We start from the raw sequence: 18,321 nt of genomic DNA, 5'->3' as shown, positions 1-18,321 counted from the left end.
ACAAAAGTTCGCACACGTGCTGTGCTAAAATTGTGTGCACAAATCTATTTCTACTGAGATACAACGTTCCAATTGTTACCTTCAGCTTCGACGACTCGGTACGTCTTGAATGTCACTTCCTTGCGTTGTCCTAGCCATAAAATGTTTATCGAGCTTATTTTCTCGAACATATAATTTATATCAAAAATATTTCAAAATGGATGCATGAGAGAAAGTTACATTGTTATGCTATAAATGTAGTAAATACACTTACGTGTGATTTCCCGAAATAGCATTCGAAACTAAGGTCAAATATGTGGAATCAAATCAACAACATGAGGGCAAATTCACTCCCCTTTCACGTGTAACGTTCACGTTTTTGATGCTCATGCCTAATCATTTTTTTAAGGGAAAACGTGCCACAATGGAGGTAAGTCAGTGCTAATCGCTCTGAAAACCTTGCTTCACTGCCATGAAATGGTTTTCTGACATTGTCATCGCTTGTCGAGAGACGGGAAATAAATGTGCAGGCACCTTAGCAGTATCTCAATATTCCTGCAAAAAGAAGAGATCGTGTACATTTACAATTTCTAGCAAAACTTATACCTGATGCAAGTTCTTCATTACTTTATTTTTCTTATTTAATTTGCATGCAAGGCATTCTACAATATGTGCCCGGGATTATATTTTTCTTCTTTCTCTTCGGTAAACATTAGTTGCAAGTCAATGCTTCCTGCACCTTCTTTCAGTGTTCGTTGCGTTTTAGCGTTAACAATTTTTTTTCGCTGATCCAATTGCTGCGAGAATTTCGTGTTTTAGCAGAACGCACTTATATTTAACATCTGCAAAATGAGCGCATGTAGATTGCAGTTGTGATCATATCAAATCATTACGTATTATATCCAAAATTTAAAAAATGCATGGTTTTCCTCACTCGTTTGTTTGCTGAATGACTAAACATAACACCCCAAATCTCCTATTAACCCAAGGGTGGACTAAGGGGCGTTGTCTGGACAGACTGCATGCAGCTAATCTTCATTCTTCTGGGACCGACAATTGTCATCGCTAATGTCATCGCCGGCTCAAAAAGTTCTATTGGCGCTCAACAAGCGCTCCGTGAGCTCGACGTGGAGAGATACCTAACCAAGTAAGTGCCATTGAAACTGTACTTATATTCTAGAGCATTGTATGATTTCCCTATAATTTATTGGAGTCACCATTGTCGAATTAGTGCGAATATTTCCCCTAATGCATATTGTTAGGAGACGTCCTTCACATTCTTACAGATGCAGGCGAGCGTAATTTGAAATGCTGGCTTCTTGGTGAGCCTATATCAGGTGGCATACATAGATAAATATCATCACCTGCGCTTTTAAATAACGCCTTGTCTCATCTGCACAGTTGCGAATGTTTACAAGTGCATTTCTATCAATTTATATGGTCAGTAAATGACGGCAATAACCCTCCTGTGGTATGCATAATTTTATTTGTCATAAATTGTTTTATAGGCTCAGATAGCCCATCAGTTGGGCCAGTTGATTGGGGTTCATGGGAAGGTTTGTCCTTACTATGAACCCTTTATTTAAATTTTATATTGTATATTAAAACCTGTTATAGGTGTCAGGGAATTAATAAAGGCAACGCAAGTGCTTATTATTCTGTATATATTCCGCACATTGCCATGAGTGCATGACTGTAGATATTTAGATTGGTAAAACATAATACTGTGCGTATAACTCGTAAAGCCCAGAGCCAACAACCATAGGAGACAACACACATCTCTGAATGATGCCAGAGGAAAGACATGGAGGTTGCATGCCGTCTCGTCGGCCTGTTCTCCTTAGTGTTTCTGCGCTGTGCGCTGAGTTATGCCATGGGTGGTGGGCGGTGTCTTATACACGCTTGCACAGGAACTATGCGATGTATGAAGTACGCACTTTAGTTAGTTTTACAACCTCTATTTTCATGTCTGAAACTTTAGTAGCAGCAAGGCAGTAAATTCAGAATAAGAAACGCGTGTTATTCAAATGAAACTGAGGCGCTTGTTCTTATTTTTAAAGAAAGAAGGATGACAGAAATAAAAGGAGAAAAACAGGATCTTACATGGCAATTTCCCTTACAAAAATATTAACAATGCAGCAGAATAAACACAACTAAGTCAAAATTTGCAGTTCGTATTGGTTCGTAACGAACATTCACAAAGTTGGAACCGAAGGCATGAAACGGCCTTTCAGGATGAATTTTCAACAGTTAAGTGCTTGTCATTGCAGCACATACATATTGCCCCGATCCGCCCGGGATCGTGAATGAGGGAGGGCTCGAGGCACCCTCCGTTAGACAGAAGCTCTGCAGCGTGGTAGCGATGAACGATGACTGACCACCGAGCAGTTGTGCTCACCGGGGTGTATTGGTACGGTGACCAACGTTGCCTACCGAGCCAGAAAGACCACCAAACCTGGCGGGCCAACGAAGATTACGCTCCAGGGGGCGTCACATGCTTCTTACACCCCCTTATCCCCAGTTTGTTTGTCAACAACAAGGAAACGTCCAAGTTCAAAGTATGAGGCTCTGCCTTCGTTCCAGCCAAGTCGACGGTGCCTGTTATCTAGGCGAGTAACGGTCCGGCGGCCTCCGCGGTCGAGTACCCCGCCCGGGCACCAGTGTTGACGGGCCGGGTGTGGCAACGCTGGGTGCTTCCTGAGCCAGCCTCACCCCGTCGGGAGGGTCCGCAGTGGTCGGCCTTGTGAGTGATGCCTGACTTCACACCAGTCCAATGGGCGCCGCACCACTGGCAACGCTTTCCACCTCCGCGTTGGGCGGTGATCCACTGGAAGCGACTGGTGTTGCCTCTAGACCTCTTGCGGGCAGGAACTCTGAAGTGGCAGACGAGGGTACTGGCCAGGTCCCGTGGTGAGGCCTAACATCGTCGGCGTGTCTGTGCCACGTGGCCCCATCTGGCATGCGGCCGAGCAGCGATGAGGCGCTGGCAGGAGCCACCACCTGTCCGGAGGACCAGGGTGGGTCAGGACGGAAGTTCCTGGCGAAAACTGGAGCTCCCGACTCGGGGAAAGGCCCGGAACGGCACCCTCGGTCAGCAGCCAGCTTCTGCTTCAGCTGCTTCAGAAGCACTGTGGATTGGACGTCCGGATGCAAGACGTCCAAGGGTGTGTTGGCCATCCGACCCAACAGGAGCTCACAGGAGGCACGACCAGTGACATCGTGGGGCGTAGTTCGGTATTGGAATAGTATCCGGTCAATCTGCGTCCGAAAATCCCCAGTCTGGCTCTTCTTGAGCTTGTCCTTGATGGTTTGCACCACCCGCTCGGCTGCAAGGCTTGAAGCAGGGTGCTACGGCAGAACCATCATCCGGCGTATTCCGTTATTCGCCAGCCAGGCCAGGTACTCTGTGCTGGCGAAAGCAGGGCCATTGTCGGCCACGATGACGTCCGGCCACCCCTGGACGGCGAAGACCTGTCATAGCGCAGCAATGGTCGCGCCTGCTGACGGAGTGGTGACAGCTAGAACCTACACCCACTTCGGAAAAGCGTCCACCACCAGTAGGAAGTGATGGTCCTTGAAGGGCCCCAAAAATGCACATGCCGGTGGGACGAGGGTAAGTGGGAACGGCCAGGTGGTGATTTCCACATGACGTGAGGCCTGCTGATGTTCCTGGTAGATTTGGAAGCTCTGGGCCATGTGAGCGATGTCCTGGTCCAGGCCAGGACAAGAAACATGGGACCTGGCCACCATCTTGGTCTTTTCGAAGCCAGAATGACCCGCGTGCAGCACCTGCAGGACCCTGGACCGGAGACTTTGCGGGATCACCACACTGGAACCACACAGTAGGCAGCCCTGCTCGCAGCTGATCTCGGTGGCATTGTGGCTATAGGCCTGCTGAACCAATTCCTCCCCACGGCACACCGTTTTGACCACCTGAGGCAGGACTGGGTCCCGGGTGGTTGCTTGTGATACCGCTGATCTGGAGAGTACCTTCGAGTACGCGTAGTCCAGCATGTACACTTCACGCGGTTTTGGAACAGCATCAAGCACCTCTGGCAGGGTCAGGCGGCTCAGGGCATCAGCAGGTCCTAGGTTCTTTCTCGGACGGTAAACTAGCTGGTAAATGTAATCTGCCAGCTTCAAGGCCCAACGTACTACTCGAGGTGAGGCCTGCACGGGAACGGCCTTGTCAGGCCACAGCAGCCCCAACAGCGGCTTGTGGGCCATGAACGCCTCGAACTTCCGGCCCCACAGATACTGGTGGAAGCGTTCGGCACCGAACATGAGGGCCAGGCCTTCCGTCTCCAGCTGGCTGTAGCGTTATTCTGCAGCATGAAGCCAACGAGAAGCAAAGGACACAGGGCGTTTTTGGCCATACATGTGCCGTTGCGCCAGGACGGCTCCCACGCCGTGCGGCGACACATATACGGTCAGGACGACAGGTTTGGCAGGATCGAAGTGATCCAGGATCGAGTGCTACTATACTAGCACTGGAGCTTAGCTTAGATTAGCTCCTTCCTGCGCTGGAATACCCGGTCCTGCTCCTGCTTCCAGACCCATCGCTGACCATTTGGAAGCAGAAGATGGACCGGCTGTAGATGCTCCGACAGATTGGCTGGAAACTCCCGTAGAAGTTAATGAGGCCGAGGTAGCTCTGAAGCTCCTTCTTGTTGTGTGGGTTAGGCGCCTTGAGCATAGCATCAACTTTGCGGGAAGCCGGGCTTGGCCAGCCTGGAAAATGACATGTCTCAAGTACTCAACACTGGGGACCAGGAAAATGCACTTCTCCAGCTTTAGCTCGAGATCGGCCTCCTGCAGTCATGCCAGGACGTTGTGCAGATTCTGCAGCTGGTCCCCGTTGTCGCTGCCAGTAAACAGGACGTCGTCCAAGTACACCGCCAAGTACCTGATGTCCCTGAAGAGGTTGTCCATCTCCCTCTGAAATATGGCTGGGGCTGAGGCCACACCAAATGGCAAGAGCGTGTACTCTAAGAGCCCCAAAGTTTTCGATATTGTGACATACTTCCGGGAGACATCCTGGAGAACCAGCTGCTGTTAAGCGTCTCTAAGATCGAGCTTGGTAAATTCTGTCCTCCAGACAACGCTGACCAGAGATGTTCAATCAGGGGCAACACGTAATTCTCGACGGTAGCGACAGGCTGATAGTAACCTTGAAATCCCCAGAGATCCTGGCACTGCCGTCTTGCTTGAGGATTGGTACCATGGGAGCGGCCCATTCAGACGTCTTGACGGGCACCAGGACGCCCTCTCGCTGTAACCGTTGCAGTTCTTGGATGACCCCGTCCTTCAAGGTGCTCGGCAGTGGGTGATGCTTGAAAAAACGTGGCCGGGCTCCCTCAGGTACATAGATGACAGCCGTCGTGCATGTGAATGTGCCCACTCCTGGTTGGTACAGGGACTTGAACTTGGTCAGGAGGCTGGGGACATAATTCACCACATACAGGCTGGCTTCCTGTTACTTCGGCAGACGAACGCCGAGTGCATGAATCCAGTTTCGGCGCAGCAGCGTCGGCGATGACCCCTTGGTTAAAGGGGAAAAGTTGCCTCCCTGTCGCCAAAGCGAACGCTGACCTGTGCCGGACCCCGGACCTGGGAGAGCTGCCCAGAGTAGCTGCGCAGTATCATGCCCGAAGCCTCGACGAACACGCTAGGGAAGGTACGCCTGATGAGTTTCCCAGCCATTACTGACACGCTGGCCCCTGTGTGCATCTACATGGAAACAAGGGTGCCCGCACATTTCGACGGTCAGCATGTTCGGCTGCATAGACGATGGAACAAAGTCTGTGGTCCTCGGCCATGAGGTGGAGCCTGGCCGCGGAAGAACTCCAGCCTGCTGCTGCATACCCCTGCCGTGTACCCATGCGACGGCTACCCTGGAAGCATTGTATTTGAGAGAACTGCCACTGTGAGGGGGAGTGGGCACCCCCACAGCAACCGCAGCTACTGGCCTTTGTCGCCTACTTGTTGACCGCCGCTTCCGCCGACGGTGAGCCAGCCGCACCGGCAATCTCGCCGGCGTCCTTGGCGGCAGCTTGCATGGCCAGCGCTGCCTTCGCGGCGTCGTTCAGCGCGAGTGCTGGGAAGCTATAGGGGTCGCGTCTGCATGGCGGTGTTGTTGATGCCGCACACGAAACGGTCCTGGAGCAGCGAGTCCAGTTGGTTACCGAAAATGCAGACACTCGTTAGCCCTCGTACCACAGCAACGAACTGCCCGACGGTCTCTTCTTCCCGGCGGCTCCGGTTCTTGAAGCGGAAATGCTCCATTAGTGTGGGTGGTGCTGGTTGAAATGCGAGCGTTGTATGGCGAGCAGCTCACCCAGCGTCTGAACATGCGGCGTGGCTGGCTTGAGAAAGTCGAGCAGGAGACCGAAGACGCGGGTCCCACAGCTGGCCAGCACATTGTCCCGTTGTTTGGCCTCGGGTGTGTTGTTTGCCCGAAAGAACACGTGGACTTGCTCCTCGTAAATTGGCCAGGCGGACCCATCTCCCTCGAACAGCTAGAGCATTCTGTACAGCGGTATGGCGGAAGCAGCGGGGGGCGGTGTTTCGCCAGTCGCGGGGGAGGCGACCCTTAAGTACTCGTCGCCAGTGTCACGATCAGCCCCTGTTCGTGAACGAGGGAGGGCTCGAGGCACCCTCCATTAGAAAGACGCTCCACGGCGTGGTGGTGATGAACGATGATGAACCGCTGAGCAGTTGCGATAGCCGGTGTTTATTGGTGCGGTGAGCAATGTTGCCTACCGAGCATGACAGACCATCGAGCCTGTCGGGCCAACAAAGATTATGTCCGAGGGGACATCACATGCTTGTTACAGGCAACGTAAGCGAGGTGAAGCCTTAAAATACATAATGCGTGGTTGTATAGAACCATAGGTGTACACATAAATGCACATACAGAAATCAGCTGAAAGCAATACACCCTTAACAGTCAACTACACTGATATGACCTGTGTTAAGGCCAGTGATAGTGACTGGAAGGTAACTATTTGGCAGATATTTAAGATTCTTGGGGAGTTGTCTCAGTCGTATATTGATGAAAATAAATATTAACCAAGAATTACGTATTTTTCAATTTTCCTGTGTTTTTCAGTGTAGATTTTGACATTAGTCACAACGAGAATGTCTGGTCATCCTTGCTGGCATCCACGACTTTTTCTCTTTACCGAGTCGGCTTAGACCAAGTGACTGTTCAAAGGTGCATGGCTTCCCGTAGCCTCAGCGATGCGAAGAGGTAAATATTGACCTTTTCCCGAACTGTCAGAAATTCTGCGCAATACCCACTGTATTCGATTGTTACCAAAAGCTTTAACAGCTTGCTCAAGAAATGGTTAGCTAAGTTCCACTGATATTCTAATCTAAACGTCGCTGAAATTCATTGCCTAGGCTATAGCTTTTAAAAATATGGCGCTTAAGGGTAAATAATATTCTATCATATTAGGTTGAGCACGATAGAGGCGTGGAAGACGGCATGAAATATGATTGCACTCTGTTGTGAAATTATAACTTATTGCCAGAGAGCGTGTTATATATTATTGGAAATCAAGGTAGCATGCGCCTTTCCTTTTTTTCCTTTTTCCTCGTGGCTTATATGGCAATATACTACAAGGAAACAACGAATTGTCTCAAGCACAGCTTTATTATCTGACGTGTCTTGCGGACTCTCTTTTATCTCTTATGTGCATAATCTATTGTATTAAGTGCTGTACTGCCACCATGTTGTATGAGCCTCATAATAAGAATCAGTTAGATGGGAAAGAAAGAGCTGTTTACAGTAGAAATATGTTTTAGCGAGGGCATAAATGTGATCTGAGCGAGGTGAATGATGCGCTTACAAGCAGGGTTTCAGTTTGCATGAAAAACTAAAGATAAATCAGATGATGGACATCGGGAGTAACCGAGAACCCCAACGATATGAGCAGCAATAAAAAAGGTGTCACCCTCTCACGTCCATATACTCCTTACGAGTAAAGCAATTATAATCTCACACGGCGGCCTCTTTAAGGCATTTATGCCTGGTATATAAAAGGGCATAAACAAAGCAGCACAATAATCCTTGCTGGCTTCGCCGGGTTCCACCAAGTGAATTGTCCAAAAACTGTTGCGTTGTTGTTATGTTAATCTTCAGGACATTAGTCTCCCGGCTTAAAATTCATGATGTCGTTTCAATAGAAGTATTGGCGTTAGTGGACAGCAGAAACGTAGCAGTTACAATAGGTGACAAATCTCACGTGCTAGTTACCTCTGATACTTATTACCGAGAACAATAAAAACCACAAATTAGTTTTCAGGATATGTTTCACAAGGAAAAACGCGGCCATTGTAGAACAGGACGCAAAGATGAGCCATCGACTGCGTACACACATACACACACACACCCACACACACACAAACACACACAAATACACACGCCGCACACAGACACACACACACACACACACACACACACACACACACACACACACGCACAATAAACGTAGCATCACAGGCGCTAAGAATATTATTGTGCTAAAATATTGTTCCGTTAACTTATTAGTAGAGAATCGTCGTGGATGCAAGATGTGGGAGATGCACGCATGAATGAATCTGCTTGTTGCTCACAAAGTCACAGAAGTATTGTTGTTCAGAGATGTTCTTATTTTCAATGAAAAAAGCATTACATACATATTAAGGTCTATAAGACAGGCCCAAAGACACGTTTGTCCCTTTGGAATTTCATATAAACAACTAATACGTCAGACTTCTTTATATCAGAATCTTTCCTGAAGAGATAGACAGCGCTCGGTCTAATCCACAGCATATCTATTGTTAGCCCAGAGGGAATTACTTATGTTTTTATATTGTATGATTGCGGCTGAAAAGACTCCTCCTTTTTTTTTCTTCTCCACGCAGAACGTTGTACATTGGGTCACTCATGCTTTTCACTGTTTACGTCCTAAACTTAGCCCTGGCTTTTGCTTTGGTAAAGTGGTTCTGGGGATGTGACCCGAAGCTCTCCGGTGCAATCAATAGACATGATCAGGCAAGTGTCTTGTTCAACCGAAAGCTAAGCTACATTGCGAGCAATATTGTCAATACGGTAGGGTATTCTTTTTTTTTGCAATGCCCGCGTAGCAAATCTAGCTAATGTGTTCTGACGATACATTCACTTTAATCTCTTGCGTGATAATATGTGATGGAGTATTTTGACGAATATTCATTCAAGGTTTATTGGAGCTGGCGCAATGACCCTTGCAAAAATTGTTCGACGTGTCAAAGATTGTGTCATGTATGCATAGTTAAAATTTCTTTGTAATTTATCCAGTTGTGGAAAAGGCAAAAGTTTTGTCGCTCGCGGTAATCGCCGTACTCGTATATCATGGCCGTTGAAGTGGCAGCAGCGCTGGAACTTTAGCATCTGAAGATAGAACAGTAGAATAATCTGAGCTAGTTCCCGGCTTAGCTGGCTGGCCAGGGACCAAGAGGCTGGCGCCGAAGTAAGCGAGGACGTCAGCTTTGATATTGTCGTGTGGCTTATCCCTAGGTTACTGGAATGGCAAATCTGCTACGTCAAGAGGGAGGACATAACACCTCTTACATGAATCACTATATAATGAAGAATTTCGGAGCTGTAGGTGTCTCCATCTTGACGAGCGAGCCCTTGAAGTCTCGACGTTCAATTTAAAAAGCAGTGGGTCGAACTTCATCGTTCAACAGAGGGCCCGTACCGCGTCGTGCAGAAGAGCTGTCATTTTCCCACTGTCATGACAACGAGCAAGTCACCATTGCTGTCATTTGTCTTCAGGCGTCTTCAGCTCTGGCAAAGAGAGAAATATAATCAGGAAACTACAGGTTCCCGTTACTTCTCGGTCCTAAACCACTAAAATCTCACATTTTGAACGCACACTTTAATCATGCAGTGAATGGCACTAGAGATATTTCGTGAAGAAATGTGGTAGCTGAGGCGTCTTTATTGATATTTATAAGGTAGTCGCGTGCAGTTCCTCTACATCTTAACTTCGCAATGCCTTTATGAGAGCTGTAATTTCTACTGAAGGCTCACATATGAAGGCTCATGAAGGCTCATAAAGGCTAATGTATGTTCGTTATCGATGAAGCAAACTATGATGTATGTATACTTTGGTTATATCTGGCATACTTCGCAGTCACGCGGTTGCTGTCATGAGTGTGATTTAATGCTAAACATATCTTTGCAATCCAGCTCGTCATCTGAGTTGATGCTACTTCTAATGTGACTTTTTGCAGCACAGAGAAAAATACATAGAAAACGTCACTAGAGCACAGCGACTGATAACAAGAAAGGATAAACTAATGAAGCATCTAAATGCAAGAACTCTATGGACAAATAGAGTCTAAGAAAAAAGATGACTTTCTCTGGCTCATCTTGTACCAAAAATAATAAGAGTGATTTATTGTGCATGCCTTTTTTTTTTAAGTGACGGGCTCGGCACTTCCAAGTCACGAATGGCATGCGCATTAGCGCCATCGCATAGCATTCTTGTCAGGAAAGTAGAGAGCGTAGGCTTTTCAAGAAATGAAATGCAATAAAGATACATACAGGGTTTGTTTGAAAAGCAATGTCAGCGATTAAATTGTGAAGCGACTGTATATCGGAGCGCGTTTGGACTGGTTGGGATTGGCGGAAAGAAAAGTTAGCTTGAGCGTGCGCGGTCAGTCATTCGTATGCGACCATGTGGACAGTAAGGACAGGATTTTCCGTGGAGCACGTTTTCGTTTCTTTTGCAAGCCGTAACGCAGCGCTCGTTGGAACTAAGGATTGGCATAGACTTTTCTGGGAAACTAGGCAAGTCGGCGGTGGAAACTTTTCATATCATAAAGACGGCCTTTGGTGATAATTCTTGCTTGGCACGCCAAGTCTCCCGGTGGCACAAGGCCTTTTAAGAAGGTCGTGAAGGGATCAGCGAAGAAGCCCGGGCTGGAAGGCCATCAGTGACCATCACGGACGAAAATGTGAGGCGTGTGAGAGATCTTTTGAACTCAGACTGTCGTTTAAGTTTACATTCAGTGGCACAGGCAGTAAACATTTCAAAATGTACTGTTCGCGATATTTTTACTAATAATTTGCAGATACGAAAGGAGTGCGTGAAGATTGTGCCCAAGGTATTAACGAACGACCAAACTTGCGCCGAGCTTAAACATGCGATGAACTTTGGGACTTTTGCGAAAGTGAGCCCCACTTTTTTGACAATGTCAATGGTGGCGAGTCTCGGCTGTTTCAATACGATCCCGAAACAGAAAGGCAAAGGCCCGAGTGGTACAGCTCGGTGTCTCTTTTTCTCAAGCAGGCGAAAATGAGCAAGTCGAAGGTCAAGACCATGCTGACTGTACTTGACATCAGGTGACTTATCCACCATGAGTTTGTGCCACGTGGTACAGCCGACAATGCCAAATTTCACGTGAAAGTTCTGAAGAGACTCAAATTAAGGGTTCATCGCGCCCTTCCTGACATCGATGGCAATTGGAAACTTCATCATTACAGTGCGTCAGCTCACACCGCCTTCCTCGTGACCCGCTTCCAGGCCATTTCAAGTGTGCCAACGGCTCCCCAGCCTCCGTGCACTCCTGATGGGGCCCCCGGATTTCTTTGTGTTTCTGTGCTTGAAAACTACTATGAAATGGCATTATTTCAGGACAGTAGACAAAGTCAAAGAGGCTTGCACCAAAGCTCTAAAGGACATTCTGGAGGCGGCCAACTGTGACGCCTTGGATACCTTGAAATCTCGCTTGAAGCAATGTATGGACGCAGGAGGAGCCTATTTTGAAATTTTCAATGTGCTGCACTGATTTCCTTAATATTTTTTTAATGGACTCATTGAGATTACTTTTCCAACATACGCGGTATATTGTTCGGCAAGAAGATAAGCTCCAAAGAGTGTAAACGTCTTTTACAGTTCGCAACTGATTTGAATGCCACCCGCCTAGTATAGTCGCTAAGCCAGCTTGACAAGTGCTAAAAGATGAAGTGGTCAGTCAGTTTTGCGGTTAATTTTATGTAGACATAAAAAAGTCTTCAAAAGAATACCGGTCAGTATGTAGGCAATTATAGAATAAACGATGCTAGTAAGTACCTGCGTCACACACAGAAAAATACTTGAAAATTTTTGCCTTCAGTGCGCATTGCAACGTACATAAATAGAAAAAGCTGCTTGTTTGGCTAGTTTGTAAGAACTGAATTGTTATTCCCATCCAGAAACTAGGCGCCACACAGTGCAATTCTTCTTCACTGCAACATTGGGCGAGTTAGGAATTCAAAATTCGCTTAAAGCTTGCATATTATGCTGCAGCTCTGCATGACTCACTATAAAGTCGTTGTGGAGTCTGATAATTGTTCCGACATTGCATTGGTTGGTAACAACTTTATTTATAGCCCTTCAGAGCTTTCACCGACGGAGCCTTAGGTCTCCCACGTGGCTCATTGCATAAGGTGGTAAAATGTTTCTCGCAAGAAAATATTCCCGCAAGCAAAGAAAGAGGAGCGGGAGGGGCGGGGGTAGGGTCTTCATGTAATGCAACTTCTTCAACTTCTTCATGCAACCTGTCGTGCAAATATTATGCATTTACCACTACATAGCTAATTTCAGTGCAATTCAGGTCGCTTACATTAAAAAAAATAAAGCTTGAGTAAATGAAACAACAGCCTCCCATTGTCGCGCAACCCTACATATACATCAAAGCTATTGATGGCTGGACTAGTGGAAATTGCATCCTTTCTTCTTCAGATCCTTCCACATTACGTGGGCCGCTACCTCACAAAGGTTTCAGGATTGAGTGGACTTTTTGTCGCTGCCATCGTAAGCGCCGCCACAAGGTATGCGTGGCGAAACAATGAATAACTGTCTTTAACTTTTGCGCAGTAGCGTGCAGAAAAGGATAGAATCAAAAGTGAATAGATGGAATCAACGATGTTTCCTTCAGCTATCCCATGCGTGCGTCGGTCTCAGGCTCCATTGCTCAACTTGCTAGCGATATGATTGTGTGCAGCTACAATTCTTATACACTAGGCTACGTCTGGCTAGAATTTGTTCAAAGGCATTGTATTCCAGAAGTTCACCAAAAGCACTGCATAAATAGCTATAGTGTTGATTCTATTTTGATAAATCACAGACCACACGATCTTAAAAAGTGATCATCTATAAACTCAGGCTAGTTCGAAGCTTGACACTACTGAACATTTCCAACGTTCTTATGGAAGAAAAGAAAGAGTACAGAACAGAGAGAAGTTAAAGCGCAGTGTTTCTAATAGCATACTCGTAACTACACCACAGGGTAGAGCAAAATTACGGAAAACAAGGAAGTTATTGTTTTTCTGTATAGGTGAGAAAGTGATTAGACACCTGTAAACGCTGTCCTGCTTATGCCCCTGCGGATGAGAATAGAGGTGCCTAGCGTTAACTTCATGCGGCCGAACTCCTGGAGACGTTATTTATAGCATGCATAAAATTTCAACAAATCGTTCAAATATCCAGTTATCGCCCCAAAAAATACGTGTTCGGGGCTGCTAATAATTTTTTTGTCTTGAGCCTGCTATTGTGATGCCAAAGTTGAACTTCGCTCCCTCAAATTTCAGCACAATATCTTCAATAATCAACTCCCAGGCTGCCGTTCTCTACGTGGATGTACTGTCGCCACGCTTTCGTAGCGTAAATCTTCATTTCAAATGGGTCACGCGCAGTACAAGTAAGTCTTACTTTCCACTCAACATTTTGCATAAAATTTTTGAAGTGCTACTGCAAGAAGTTCTGATAGCTCGGATGTTATTTTTTATTACCTGTGTTATAAATGTTGAAATGTTTCATGAATCTAACGACGATGACTTTCTGTAACATTTATTTATGGGTCTGGTGTACAGCCTATGCAAAAGGTGAAAGTTATTACGAGGTTACAAAAAAATTGTGTCGTGTCTTTTACTTTCAGCATTCCTTCTAGGTGCGACGATGACGCTCTGCAGCTGTGCGTGTGTCTATTTGGGATCTATCACAAGGGTAAGCATTTCTTTTGATTCTTCACGTTCTTTTTACCCTTGAATCAAAACTGTCAACTCTGAAGTTGGCGCGACGAAGCAGACAACCATAATAAGTCAGAAAGCCAGAAGCGAGCATAACGAAATGACTGTGAAATATAATTCAGTTGCTGAAGATATGGGGGCGGGATTGCAGGTTAGGAAGACAGCATCGGGAAATTCCGCTCTTTGTGATTATTAGCTCTCGCTCAATGTTACGGAATGGTCGGTACAGCTTGAAAGGCCGCTTGCTGTGAACATAAAGAAAACCAAGATGTTTCAGAACAGTACCAGAGCTTGAACCGGGTGATGATGTGTCTCTTTAAGGAGTGGAGCAGGCTGAGATTTGCACCAGGTTGGTGCCGTATTCTCTCTTTACACCCTCGTCGCCTATCCTGCATATCCTGCTGTCCTGCTATCGGAGCACTTAAAATTTACTAACATTTCTTGTGCATGCTCAAACTTATAAAATAAATTATACAGTAATTGAACAATTCACGTCATTTAAGCATCTGGGCGTGATACTTCTGATTTAAGCTGGGCTGCTCACCTCGAGCATATTACTAATAAGGCTTTCAAGAAGCTCGGCCTCCTTAAACCACGCTTACATGTTGCTAATAAAGATAGAAGACTGCACGCTTTCAATTCGTTGATTCGGCCCTTTCAAGAATATGCTTCTATCATGTGGCATCCTCACCTGGCAGGTCTTACTAACATGTTCGAAATGGTGCAGAACAAGGCCGCGTGGTTTGTCACATCATCCTATTCAGGTTTCATCAGCGTTTCAACACTGAAAGCAGAACCTAATGTAGCTACGCATGCCATGCGCAGGCGACATACTCGGCTATCGTTTTTTTAATTATTTATCATTGCAAAACAGCGTTCGCCCAATCGCACATTTTTCCAGCCACTCATATTTCAACCCGTCTCGATCGTGCGCACAAAGTATCGCCCATTTTCGCCTCGACGAAAATGTACCAAAATTCGCCTTTAGCATTGCGCATAAGCGAATGTAACTCCCTGCCATCCTACATCGCCGAGATATCAGAGCCTTCAGTATTTCACTCAGCGCTCCTGGGCTATTTACAAAATGCAAGACATTGCTAACCTGTATCTGCCTGCCTTCCTTTTATATAGTCTTTGTACGATTGTACGCTTTCTACTGATGATCTAAGTACTTTGTACTTATGATTGTAGGCTGTCTACGCTTTGTACTTATGATCAGTGTTTTAATGAATATCTAACAAAATGTACTATACTCGTCTTCAGTGTATTTGGTTGACTTTTCTTTAACTATGCTAATCTGAACGCCTTCGTTCAAATCAACTTGCTGCTTCTTTTTTCTAGTTTTGTTCTTCTTCTTGTCTTCGATTTGTATTATTTATAAATTTTGTGTATGTGTTCACCTGGAAGCCCATTCCCGCCGCCCCTATCTAATGCCTACTAGGGCCTTTAAGGTATTGAAATAAACAAATAAATAAAAACATAACTCGCTAACCAAATCATTCGTCTTTTTATAACGCGTTCTTTTGTTTCATATTTTAAAAGCCGATATATTTTGTTGTGAACGCCACTCGCGCGACGCTATAACTGGCTGCGTGCATTGTAGTGTTTCGATTTCGTTTCTTTAAATGGCTAGTTTATATTGTCACTCTGTAGCACCATGTTGTGCACCTGACAGGCAAGTCTGTGGCCGCACTGCGCCCCCCCCTCTCTCCCTTCTCGGTTGATAATAAAAAGTCAGTTTTTGTTTGAAATCATCGTTCGCAGTCTAATTGTTCTTCGCCCGCGCTAGCAAGTCACAGTGGTGACTAGGACGTCATCTGAACGTGCAAGCTTCCTCCAGAACAGTAGCGCGTCGCAAACGCAGTGGGAAGTGAAATACTGCGCCCGTTCGATTGGACCTGGAAAGTTGGGCAACTCACTGAGGAAGGAGTGACACAGTGAACGCCATCCGTGCGCTGCTGCAACTGGATGCGTGCTTTGCAGTATTTCGATTTCGTTTCTTGAAATCGCTAGTTTATAATGCGACTCTTTATAGCGCCCCTGAGAGGCAAGTCTGTTGGCTCGCTGGGCACCCCCCGCTTGTCGTTTCGGTAGATAATAAACGCATCATCACTGATCCATGAAGAGCCGTGATCACTCACGGTCTCATGGCTCTTCGCCGGCACTAGCAAAGCACTGTTTCTTTGGCTCTGTCACTCGTTTTTGTTGTTGGCGGCCGGTTTATCAGCCACCGATGCAAAAGCGCCGATGCCAAAGGCGCGTGCGGTCACGTCGCCGAGTTCCTGGAAGATGTCAGATTACAAACACCTCTGGTGAAAACGTCGTTGCCAACATCATCATCGTTGTCACCAGCAGCCTGTTTATGTATATTGCAGAATAAGGACATCTCCCAGCGATCTCTGATTAACCTTTTCATGCGCCAACTGATCCCTTCCTAACCTGCAAATTTCCTAAACTCATAACACCCCTTAATTATCTGCCATCTACAGATTAAGTAGCTGCTCTTTCACCATCGGAAGAATATTTTTATGTAGCACGTATTGAACAACAGAAAGCTGTGTCGGGAGTTTTTCATGATGTTACTGCATTTTTCTCGTTTACAATTTTCATTTAATTATAATGTTTGAGAAGCTGTTTAATTAATTGACACCAATTAGTTAATTGTGTGGATTGCAATAGCTCTGGGTATCTCTGAGCCACAGCAAACATTACCTCGGTTGGGACCAGCTACGTAGCACTTGCCTGTTTTGACGTAATAGTTCTGCGCAAACCACAAAGTGGAGAGAAGTAATTAGCAAAGCGAAAATGAGACATCCACCCAATCGTAGCAATCGCTACAAAGGAAACTCGTACAGGTTGCTCTAAAGAAAAGCCTCGCAGTTGAAGAAAAATTGGTCTTGGTCCAGTATTCGAAAACCGGGACCACCACCTTTCCGGGGCAGCTGTTGTACCATCTGAGCTAACCAGGCGACCAGCAGATAGCAGGGTGAAGTCGAACTTATCAACGCGAAGCAAAGGCAAGAATTTGACCTAATATCTATGCGGAAACCCACAAAGTGGAAACAAGTAATTAGCAAAGGGAAAATGAGACATCTACCCATCGTAGACATTGTAGACATCGTATCCATTGCTACAAAGGAAACCCGTGCGGGTTCCTCTAAAGAAATGCCTCGCAGTGCTGCATGACAGCTGGGACACGTTGTATGTGTGTGCATTAAGCTATGAGTGAAATAAAATTCCCCTGCTTTCACAATGCGGGCCTATTGCAAATCAGTCTGCAGAGTCTTGCCGCGCATGACAGCTTTACCGAATCCACTACGTTGCTTGGCGGCATGTGTGACATGCCGCGTTTCGTCAGCAATTATGGAGGAATACGTTTTTCTGCTATGTTACGCCTGCAGCCTATAATGAACTGCAGCCTGTGCTTTGAGCCAGTGATTAAATTTTTTGTTGAAAGAAAACGCGACATAGCAGATTGGATACGTACCATCTGTCCGGATCCTTACAACGATGGCACTAGCCGCGATTGCGAAGAAATGGCCACGTTAAAACACATGTACCCGGTCACGCTCTATCATCGATAAGCGGTCAGCAGGATCGGAGGCAGTTCTCCGCAGCCCTGCTCTGGCTGACCAACTCTGGGCTGTACAGCCTTGGCCTTCCGGTTTCTACGTGGGAGCGTTCCGCTTCCTGATGACTCACTATCTGCAGGACCTCAATAAAGTTTTACCATACCATACCATGGCAGACTGGACTAAAAACGACATTTCGTTTCTACGTATTACGATGAGTCATAATAAATAGCCTAAATTTTCGCCCTACCACATTCATAATTTTTAATAAGGTGTGCAGTGCCTCCAAAGAAATGTATGCAGCTTTGACGGGCTAGTATCAGTTCTCGGTAATTTAGCACTCAAGGAGAAATTGTCTTTCTTCTAAAGTTATCTTTGTGAGTTAGGTGTGCGTTGCTGTCCTGAAGCGCTGGCTCTGAATTTGGGCGCTTTTGTGACCGCGACCTACCATCCCGCTTTGTGAAAGTAATCTTAACGTAATTCTCGATTTACTTTCTCATCAGCAATGATGGAACACTCACTATTTATTTAACATGTGCCGAGGGTTTTGTAAGCGACGTTGCTTTCCTAAAACATCCTCAGTAATTTACTAATTCAAGCAGCATTGTAGCAGCCGCGATGTCATCACTCAAAAGTTGATTGGTCCATTTGCACAGCCCGATTTCAAAACTAATTTTGTTGCACTTTTATACTGCTTGAAAGGCGCTAGCTACTAAGACACGTGTG

At 46.2% G+C, this 18,321-nt stretch overlaps 1 protein-coding gene across 1 annotated transcript; it reads right to left on the bottom strand.

Moving 5' to 3' along the window:
* Nucleotides 1-2,739: 2,739 nt before the first annotated feature.
* On the bottom strand, nt 2,740-4,675 carry LOC139060317 (uncharacterized). The gene is made up of 3 exons (XM_070539421.1): nt 4,536-4,675; nt 3,515-4,291; nt 2,740-3,313 (listed from the first exon to the last, which is right to left on the bottom strand). Exons 1-3 carry the CDS (start codon nt 4,673-4,675, stop codon nt 2,740-2,742), a joined length of 1,491 nt encoding a protein of 496 aa, XP_070395522.1.
* Between the last annotated feature and the right edge of the window lie 13,646 nt (nt 4,676-18,321).

Source organism: Dermacentor albipictus, chromosome 5 (assembly GCF_038994185.2).
Source record: "Dermacentor albipictus isolate Rhodes 1998 colony chromosome 5, USDA_Dalb.pri_finalv2, whole genome shotgun sequence".
Taxonomy (NCBI): domain Eukaryota; kingdom Metazoa; phylum Arthropoda; class Arachnida; order Ixodida; family Ixodidae; genus Dermacentor; species Dermacentor albipictus.
Note: the sequence above shows the minus strand (reverse complement) of the source record. Positions and strands in the feature narration are given on the sequence as shown.